Here is an 11,016-nt window from a genome sequence, read left to right on the forward strand (position 1 = left end):
ATGGATGAAATCTTTATTCAGGGATGTTGTCCGTAATAAATGATATTGCTTTCATTTTGATCTTAGGCTTTTTCAAAAATTAATTCATTGCTGCAATCCATAACGAAACGGTTAAATAAACTTGGACCCAGGTAGCACAACTGACGTTTAGAAGTACTTGCAGAAAAAAGGTATTTCCAATTGTAAAAATTGAGCACTGCGGGTTAGTCTGTTTGCAGTTCTAATTTTAAATTGATTTATGTATTTATGGATATGCATTAACGAACAAAGTGTATAACATTACATTAATACAAGTGATTAAAGTTCAATATATTTTTTTCTTTGAAAACATAACTCATTATATCCATTCTTCTAATCCCGTATACAATACGCAATGCATGCCTCTGTGCAATTATAACTGGCTGCAGTAGTGTTTGAAACTTTCCTCCAAAATGAATTATTCCAAACCTTAGTATACTCTCAAACAAACAAAAAAAAAAAAAATAAAAAAAAAGTTGTTTCATGTGTCTATCTTTATATGCTGCTTGAGATGAAATAGAGAGTAATTTATTTTTCTAAGTTTTTTTGAAAGGTAATTGATATGCTGATCCCATTTTAGATAATGATCAATATACAAGCCTAGGTACTTAACACTTTTTACTGTTTCTATAGTTGTGCACCTACATGAATACTTACACTGATGCGTGTGACAAATAAAATTTAAACTGTTTCTCAAAAGGTTTTTATTAAAAATTTGATCGAAAAAAAAGAAGACACTTTGATTTAGAAACATTGATTAAAAGTTTATTGTTGATCATCCACTCAGATATGATTTTTAGATCCTGCCTTAACCCAGTAATTAGTGAATCCTTATTAAATGCTGAGCACACTAATGCCGTATCGTCCACAAATAAAAATATGGATGAGTATAAAGGTAACTTTAACATGTCATTAATATATATATATATATATATATATATCATAAAGAAAAATGGACCAAGTACATCACCCTGAGCTGCTCCATTCAATAACTCCAAAATTTCACTGTGTACGTTGTTAATCTTATCCCTTTGTTTTCTTTTGGTACAAAATGATGTCAACCAATCCAGAGCAGTCCCGCCTATACCGTAACTTCTAAGTTTATTAATTAATATATTGATATCTAAGGTATCAAAGGCCTTTTGAATATCAAGATAAACTGCTAGTGTGAATTTACGTTGGTCCTTAGAGTAAGTTATATTTGAGATATGTTTTTCAAGTGCTAAGTCTGTTCCCTTCCCTGGAAGAAACCCATATTGATGTTGAGAAAATAATGAATTACTGTTAAAATAATCTATTAACTTGTTTTTTACTATTGTCTCAAATAGCTTGACTATGGTATTTATGACTGAGATCGAACGGTACGATGATATCTCGGACGGATCACCAGATTTAAAGACAGGGGTCACAGAAGCTACTTTGAAATCATCAGGAACTAAACCCTGAAAAAAGATTTTCTATATATGTTATAAAGTAAGGGGCCAAACACATCAATGTTTTCCTTGATAGTCAATATATTCAAACCATCGATACCACAACTAGATTTATTTTTCATTTTTTTAATAGTATCAAATACTTCTTCACTTGTTAACTCAAACTGAGAATAAATACAGTCATAATTATTTTGATTCTCCAACAATAAGTCACAGCCAAATTCATTTGATCGTAAGGTAGACACTAAATTTGTAAAATAATTATTAAAAATATCAACAATCTTATGTTCATTCCCATTTACCTCCAATAGACTTTCATTTATTATTAGTTATTTCAACTGGATCTTTTTATTTTTCACATTTTTTTTACAATATCCCAATATTTTTTGAGTTACCATTCGTTCTATAAATCATACCTGAGAAATAGTCAATTTTTGCTTGCCTTATCTTTTTAGATACGATTACAGGAAAACGTTTGTATTCCGCTCCTAACACTGCATTGCTCCTGTCTCTAGAGAAAGTTTTAAATAAATCATTTTTCCGATTTATTAAGGAGACAAGATTGTCTGAGACCCACTCACGTCTTCTTTTATTTTTACTATTTAATTTTTTTTAGATATGAGGAGATTTCTCTACATTCATTAAATATTCTATAAAATTCAGTCAAACACGCATTTAAATTATTTTCACTAAAAATCCTATCCCAGTTAACCAATATTAATTGCTTGCTCAGCATTTTAGGGTCTAACACTTTAATAAAACAGCTACTATTGTTATTAATACGTTGTACATCAGACAATCTTAACTCTATGCTATAGTGACCCGTTATACACAAATCTAATACATTACAATTAAGTTCTATATTTCTGGAATTCCTTATAAACACGTGATCAAGACAAGAAACAGAGTTGTTATGAATTCTAGTTGTGTGTGTGTGTGTGTGTGTGTGTGTGTGTTTGTGAAAGGATTGTAATAGTTTAGTAATTTATATACATTAAAAATGGGACTGTTATGTAAGGGAGCTTGTGTGCAAATTAAGAACAATTTATTATTCTCTATATCACTAGAGGAAATTCCTCACGCCACCAAATTTAAAAAAAGCTATATATGTCTTGATTTCAGGGCATATTAAGGTATAGACTTATTCACTATAAGGCTACAATTGATACCATTAAAAAAAATTCAACTACATTTTCTATGGATGGGTACCCAATCGCTGAAATCCATAAACGGCGTGAAAATTAATGATTACTCCTTTGCGAGCTTACACATTATAAATGTTATATAAATTGAAAATAGTGGTTAAATAATTTAAAAATATGGTTGTGCTATCATAAAACAATGTTTACACGGAACAGTCGATTATATTTGACAGGCTCTTTCAATTAATATTTCACACCAAGACCAAAATGGGGGTTTTTCCTACTTTAGAGACCAGTGAGGCGTAGCCCAGAGGGACTTTCTGAATAATAATAGGTATTTATTCATATCAGGGACCGTAAGAATGTGCATATAAAATTTCAGCACGGTCCGTTGAAAACTCTATGCATGAATGCAAAACAAACACAGTGACTTTCGCATTTATAATATTATTAGGATTAGTATTTATCTTGTGCTAACAAATTATTTGGTTAGAATTTAGAATAACTATTTTAATATTTATGTCTGCAACTTTGAACTATTTGTATATATATATATACAGGGTGATCAATTCAAGGTAGCCACCATTGGGAGTTTTCCTGAGCTCGTAATTGAAATTCAATTGGAAGTTTCCATATTGTGGAAACATATGTAAGTTGTATTAAGAGATATTTTGGTTTATTTCATTACCGCTTATATATTTATAAGCATAATATATGTATATATTTTAATATATATATATATATATTTTAATATATATATATATATATGTATATATTTTAATATATATATATGTATATATTTTAATATATATATATATATATATATATATATATATATATATATATATATATATACCCAAGGTTCATTGCTATGCACAACGAGACTGCCATATAAGAAAAATTTAAATTTAAATTGGAAGATAATTTTAAATGCAGGTATTTTTAAATATTTATTCTTTTTGGCAGTGTTTGATAATAATATTGTAAAAATAATATCTCTAATACATAATATAGTGTCAGTTAAGAATTTAAATAATTTAATGAATTAATAATTTTATGAAAACACTTCTATAATATCCAAATTAATGAACAGGTCTTCCTCCCTTGGCAGCGTGTCACGGTATATTAAGTATTGATGATGTTATGTAGAGACGGACTTGTCCATTATAACGACGGACTTGTCCATTATAACGCTCCAAACATAAGAAAACAATTTTATTGAGTACATGAAAGTTATGCCTATTGAACGTCGTACAATACCGATCATATTTCATACTTAAAATCCTACACATATCTTTTATTCTTGGGATAGAAGATACTAAATGTCAGACTACATGTGAACTTTCTAAATCTTTTATGACAGTTCAGCACATAATTTAACCACCAAGAGTAACAAACAACTACTCATCCAGTTGATCGACCATATCGTAGTGATAAGAGTACACAGCTAAAGCGATGTGGAATGATGAATCCAGTATGTTTGATTGTAGGAAATAAATTGTCCGACCACAAACTACTATACAGTGTAATCCAATGCAAAATAGAGAAAATAGGCAATGTTCATTACTTACAGAGATTGCAAAAACTTTAATGTGTCAGCCTTGTCAGATTAAAGAAATGTGGACTGGAACAGTGCCAGAAACATTACAGCTGTGTGGCGTTAATGGATTCGTAACTACTAATATAAATTATAAGTACTTGTGGTAACATTTCACTATTATTCATGTATCAATTAATTATTTGGTACACTGGTTACGTTTGTTGTTTACATAAAAAATTATCTATTAAAATTAGTTTTAGATGTTTTAGTAGAATCTGAATGTGATAATGAATATGTATATTAGTAGAAAAATTATTTATACTCTCCTAAGTCATATACTCGTTTAAGAAAACTCGTTTTGTTATTTGACTTTTTCTGCTTTTTAGTGTTGCGTTATCGTTTTGTTAGTTGTGTAATATAAGGTAACAGGAATTATAATAAAAACTAATTTAAATTAAAAACACAATTAATTTAATTTGAAAATTTTATTTACTCCGGTATTAAACAAAAAACTAGATTTTACAGTGATAGAAAACTTTTGAAAAGTGTTATCATTTGAAAGCTTGTGTCATGAAGTATTAGAAAAAATATTTTCGGTCTGGGTTCTTATCAAAGGAGTGGGCATAAAAAGAAAACACAAAAACTATTTTCTTTACACTTAAGACCGTCACACGAATAGTGGTAGTTAAATGTTTTCTTAGTAAAAATATTTAGAATGCAAAGAGTATTAAAATGATGTACAACAAGACGTGTGACCAATCACACAAATACATGAAACTCCGCCAAGAACTAAGTGAGTTATTATCTGTTATACAATATTTCTGTTTTATATATATACAGGGTGTTTGAAAAGTATGGGTACGGCTTAATATTTTAAAAACCATAGGAGATAACATCTATAAACTTTGCACAGTGTCATATGGCTATGTAAACTATTTTTTCTTGCTATTACCATGACATGCCAACCGTGGGGGGACGGCCCACAGAGGAAAACATGGAAATCTTAAATTGAAGCATGGGTCGAGTGATACCTCATTGAAAAGAGCTCACTTAGTAGAGTTGAATTCCGCAAACCGCATCTAAAAAGGTTTATCCAATCAGAAATGGCGGGTTGTTTTAGGTACACATTGTGAACTACATTATGCGCTGCCATTTCTGACTGGATCGTCGTATTCTGATGCGGTAACTAAAAAACATTGATATTTATTGTGTTATAAATTTATGACATAATTTGCTAATTAAAAAAAGTCAGTGAAAACACATTGGTTAGTAGAGTGAAACGCCGCCTACCAACAAACATAGATTGTGCTTACTCGGTTCCAAGTCACTTTGTTCCCAATGGCTAACATCTCATACGATAATTATAATTAATATTATAATTATAAAAAATAATTATAATTTCAAAATGACATACCAAAAAATTGTTTTAATAAGTGTTTAACTTTTTACGTGGTGCATAAAGCTAGAACGTGTACACGTATCGATATATTCGTCAGTATTGATTTTTCGGATATTTGCACTCAATTTTAATATATTTATTTTCTAGTGAATAACGTTATACGATAAAAGTGTGGTTGCCAATTTAAACCTCAGACAGTCTTCCGAATTTCAAATGTAAATTACGGAAGCACCTCATATTTATCAGTGAGTCTAAAGTTAAGTAATATTTACAGGTTTACTATAATTAAATGAAGAAGTGAAAGAATGAAAGAAACTAAATATTAAAAAAACGTATTTTTATTTATAGTTTTTGGTAAACGTTGGTAACTATGAGACTAAAATGAGCGGAGGAGATCACAGACATCTCACACAAGACGTGGACAGGAGATCTGCTGGCAACACATCGTGTTCACTAGTTGAGCAGGGACATGCTTGCGGATTATCTGCAACCACACACAGTACAGTGACAATACTTGTAATACTGACTTAGGACAGTTCATATATAAGTTCAGTGTATCTCCATAGTATTCATCATTTTAAACAAAAAATATCATATAAACATAGGTAAAAAAGTCTTGTTTTGCTGGTAGCCGCCATTTACATTTGTTTATAATTAATATCTCTAAAAATAGTTGTTAAAGAAATCAAATTTCGCACATAAGTTTGATTGATTAATTGGCGAATGCAAAATAATAATTAAGTTATTTTATTTAATATTAAAAAATTGTCCGTTTTTAAAGTTAAATTGAACAACCAGTATAGTTATAAAAATTTTCCTAGATAACAAGTATTTTAAATTTCCATGAAAATTCCAACGGTACTTGTTTCAACGAAATCCGTCAACGCATAAACGAGCACGACTACTTTTAAGATAGGCTTGCATAAGTCGGGAGTAGCAAACATCTTGTCTTTTGATAGGCATCAGCTGTTTTACATCAGTTATACTAACTTATAACATACCAAATCCTTTAAATTTTTATAGTTCTTCCAAATGTACTTTTTCCAATGAATTCCGTCAACGCATAAGCAAGCACGACTACTTTAAAGATACGCTTGCACAAGCCGGGAGCGCCCAACATGTCACATCGGAGAGGTATCAATTGCTTGTTGCTCCAAATAAAACCATTAAGCAACAATTTGTTAACTTATAATAAATTAACTTACAGTTACATTTTAAATAGTGCAAATACTCACGTAATAATGTAAGAGACATTAATGCCACCCGCGTGATCCGTGACCAGATCCATACGAAGACCCTCCATGGGAGCCTCCGTAGGACGATCCAACAGATCCACCGTAAGAACTTCCGTAAGAGGAAGAGATGCCGTGTCCATAAGAAGATCCGAGACCTCCACTGCTTCCGTATGATCCAAGGGAGCCACCGTAGGATCCAAGAGAACCGCCGTAGGATCCAAGAGAACCGCCGTAGGATCCAAGAGAGCCTCCGTAGGATCCACCGTAGGAGCCAAGAGAACCACCGTATGATCCAAGAGAGCCACCGTAGGATCCAAGAGAACCACCGTAGGATCCAAGAGAGCCACCGTAGTTAGAGATACCTCCACCGTAGCCAGTGGAGACAGCGACTGGTTGGCGGACGATGACGGGCTGAGGGACAGGTACAGGAACCGGCCTGGTGACTGTAACAGGATAGGGTTGTGGGACTGGGACGGGGTAGGGTCTAGGTACTGCGACGGGAACGGGATGAGGCACTGGGTGGGGTACTGGGCGGGCAACAGGAACAGGGACATGACGAGTAACGGTCACGGGATAGGGCTGGGGAACGGGAACAGGGTAGGGACGCGGTACTGGAACAGGGACCGCTTGAGGAACCGGTACCGGAACATGGCGGGTGACGGGAACAGGGACTGGGTGTGGTACAGGTACAGGGACTGCGTGGCTCACGGTGTTTACGGTGACGGGGGAACTACCTCCTCCTAGGCCATATCCTCCACCGTAGCTGCCAACTCCCAGTCCGCTGTAGAGACCACCGTAACTACCGCCACCAAGTCCATAACTGCTACCTCCATAACCTCCTCCGTAGCCACTTCCGTAGCTACCGCTGTAACCTCCTCCGTAGCCACTTCCATATCCACCTCCGTAGCCACCTCCGTATCCACTTCCGTATCCACTTCCGTATCCACCTCCGTAGCCACCTCCGTAACCACCTCCGTAGCCACCTCCGTAACCACTGCCGTAGCCTAATCCTAGGCTCTCGCCGAAAACTCCTCTCTTGGACGTTTTCTTAGCATCCTCCGCGCTGATAGCTGCGAAGACGCAGAACGCTACGACGAGCACCTGAAACAACGGTGGTCAGTAACTTTGGCTAGTATGTAAGTACTGGTAATTTCTACAGTTCATGTATGTTGTATTAGATCTCATAATATGTGAGATGTTATTCCTCCCAATTAAACATCCAATACACAATAGCATAGACAACACATTATTAATATATTATTATAATATATGCGTGTAACAAACATTCAAACTAAACATTTTACAGAGATATCACCTACACATTCCTTATATGGGTTTACAAATTTTAAACATTTAAATACGGTGAGCGTTAAAAGTGAAAAGGAATCGATGATCAAATGTAGTGCAATGGAATTCATACTGAGCTTTGATCAGATGTAGTATCTACTTGTCTCTTGGATAAGTTATGTAGATAGTAGATCACCCATTAAACAGTTTCAAGATAGTGATTGTTAACGTTTTATGTTAAGATTTTATCTCAACATTATATGTATTTAAAAAAATATTAAACAAATCAAAATAATCTTTTAATCGACATTATGTGATATTGTTTAATTTAAAGTTTCTAGATAGCATCCACTTCAAGTTTTCAAAGAAATATTTTTATCTCATTTTTATGCAACTTTGAGAACAAAGAAAAAGTGTTTAAGAATTCTTGGATTACTTACAAAGTGATTTTTTACAAGGTTTTTGAAACTTCTAAGTGTTAATTAAGTGACTGTAAACAGTCTTCAGGGATGTGTCGTAACAATTATCACATGTTGGAAATACAATTAAAAAATGCCAAATCTCAAAATTTATAATGTTATAAACTAGGTAAGGATGTAGTATTTATTATGTTATGTGTAATCTTATAATCAGAAATAAATACAAATTAAACTGCATATAAATATACCATACAGGCCTATTTTTGTACTCGTACTGATACTACTAATTTATTTAGTTAAAATCAAAACTTCACAAATAAATATAAAATACATAATATTACATTTGTATTTAACATTTTCCCACTAAATAGTGTAAAATGTAAATCTGAACATAATACATATATAAAACTATATATTTTGAAAAGTATATATATTTCAAAAATTCTATAAACAATACATTTCTTAAAATATGATATAAAATAAGATATCATATTTTAAGAAATGTATTGTTTAGAATTTTTGAAAATGTTAATTGTCAGTTATATGAAATACTCATACTGCCTTATATCTACTTATTATCAAATAACTGTCTATTGTCCTACAATTCTACAGGGCCGAAGACCTGAATAATTCTCTTATCTTGTATTCTACGTTTTAAAACGATGACCTATATCACTGAAGAATACTCACAGTTTAACATGAACGGATTTAGTGTAACGGATTTTAGATGTAAATAATTAATATTTAATTTAAAAAGGTCGTTACTATTTTTGAAATTACTTTTGGGTTATGAAACCATTAACTATAGAAATAAATAATTTAATTTCCTTCCTTATTCATAGTGCATCTAATCATTCATTGTTGATTCTAAAATAGGAGTAATATAGCTACTTGGAGGTCCGATTTGTTGTCATTTTGACTTAGGAAAACTACGATGACCCTTTCCTGTATCAAAGATCAGAGACACATTTTGTTGGCTTGGCTGTAATCTGATGCTTTCTGTATTTTATTGACTTATCGAGTGACACTAGTCTCTTGGTCACGGTAGAGTGCCGTGTGAATTCGTTGTAATTCGGTGCTTTCTGTAAGTGCTAATTTATCACGAGATACATGTCTCTTAGGCACAAATGTCTGGCTTGGGTCAAATCCTATGATCTCTGTGGGTCAAATCCTATGATCTCTGTATGTATAAAAGAAAAATTTTAGAAGCATAATAACAAATAAAAAAAAACATATTAATTACGAATATCTCTATTTGAAAAGAAAAGAATACACAGAACCTGAATTTTAGAGAATCATACATACATACATTAATGTATGATCAAAATTGTGTTTCAATGGTTTTTGGAGAATGCTTCATTACCGTTAAGTCGAGACAAGGGTTGTAAGAGCCAATAAATAGTACACTGAAATCTTTCAAATACTTAAATAATAAATGATAACTAATAAGTGATGTGGCTTAAAATTATTTTCAATATAGGTACCTCACAGAAAATGCAAAACTAAAATGTTTGTCCAACTAGCAGCAACTCCTCACAATATACATTACAGTTAAAACCAAATATACAAAAGCGTTTTATATATATATATATATATATATATATATATATATATATATATAATGCACATGCTATTCAATATATACAGAATCATTTAAAAATTGTTTCAAACATTTCAATTTTATTTTTACAGACATTAAGTAAGGAATGCTGATATCGTACAACATTCAGTTTTTAAATATAGAGAATTATGTGGTGCACATATAAGATGAGTCTCAATTTCTCGATTAAAAGTTTTAATTCTTTGCAGAAAGTTACAATATTTTACATCACAGCTGGTTTGAAATTTATTGTTTACGATATTTATTTGTTTATTATTTCTTATATGATTTAGTTAGTTTCAGTTCTTTATAGTTTGTTACTCGGCAGGAAATTGCGTAGGAAGTCGCTGGTAGTACTAGTATATTAAATACAGGAAATTTTGCACTTTTTTCTGTATTATTAATTTTGATGCAAAATGAAATAAACAATGTTTCAACACTCGTTACATGTTAATTAAAAAAAAATTATAAGTATTATGGTACATATAAATCGTAAAAAGAACATATTTTAATGAATTTTATTTAAATTATCTACGGAAACCATATTAAATAATATTAACATGTTTTAAGTCTTCCCTAAACTTTATTAAAATTTTATTAAACTATGTTAAGTTTATAAAAAAATTAAAATGTTAGATTTATTAAATTTATTAATGTTGAACATGTTACCTGGTATGAACGCATAATTCCGTATGTGTGTTGTTGGGGGTTCAGAGGATTATATAGATAGCACGAACCACTTTCACTCCAGTTTTACCTCACCACCCCTCGCCCCCCTTGTCTGGTCACCTCCTCGTGACCTAGAGGCCCTTTACCCCACTTCTTCTCACTGGGTCCCTCCCATCGTGCGTAATCTGCCTGGTGAATGGACAATGATAATGAATTTCAACAAATTTACTACTTGACATTGGATGGACAACAAAGCAACATTTAGCAGCAACCG

At 32.1% G+C, this 11,016-nt stretch overlaps 1 protein-coding gene across 1 annotated transcript; it reads right to left on the reverse strand.

Moving 5' to 3' along the window:
• Positions 1-5,882: 5,882 nt before the first annotated feature.
• LOC124358288 (tetra-peptide repeat homeobox protein 1-like) lies at positions 5,883-10,757 on the reverse strand. Its single transcript, XM_046810585.1, has 3 exons — positions 10,743-10,757; positions 6,768-7,868; positions 5,883-6,016 (listed from the first exon to the last, which is right to left on the reverse strand). Exons 1-2 carry the CDS (start codon positions 10,755-10,757, stop codon positions 6,786-6,788), a joined length of 1,098 nt encoding a protein of 365 aa, XP_046666541.1. The 3' UTR covers positions 5,883-6,016; positions 6,768-6,785.
• Between the last annotated feature and the right edge of the window lie 259 nt (positions 10,758-11,016).

This window comes from Homalodisca vitripennis, chromosome 3, assembly GCF_021130785.1.
Source record: "Homalodisca vitripennis isolate AUS2020 chromosome 3, UT_GWSS_2.1, whole genome shotgun sequence".
Lineage (NCBI taxonomy): Eukaryota > Metazoa > Arthropoda > Insecta > Hemiptera > Cicadellidae > Homalodisca > Homalodisca vitripennis.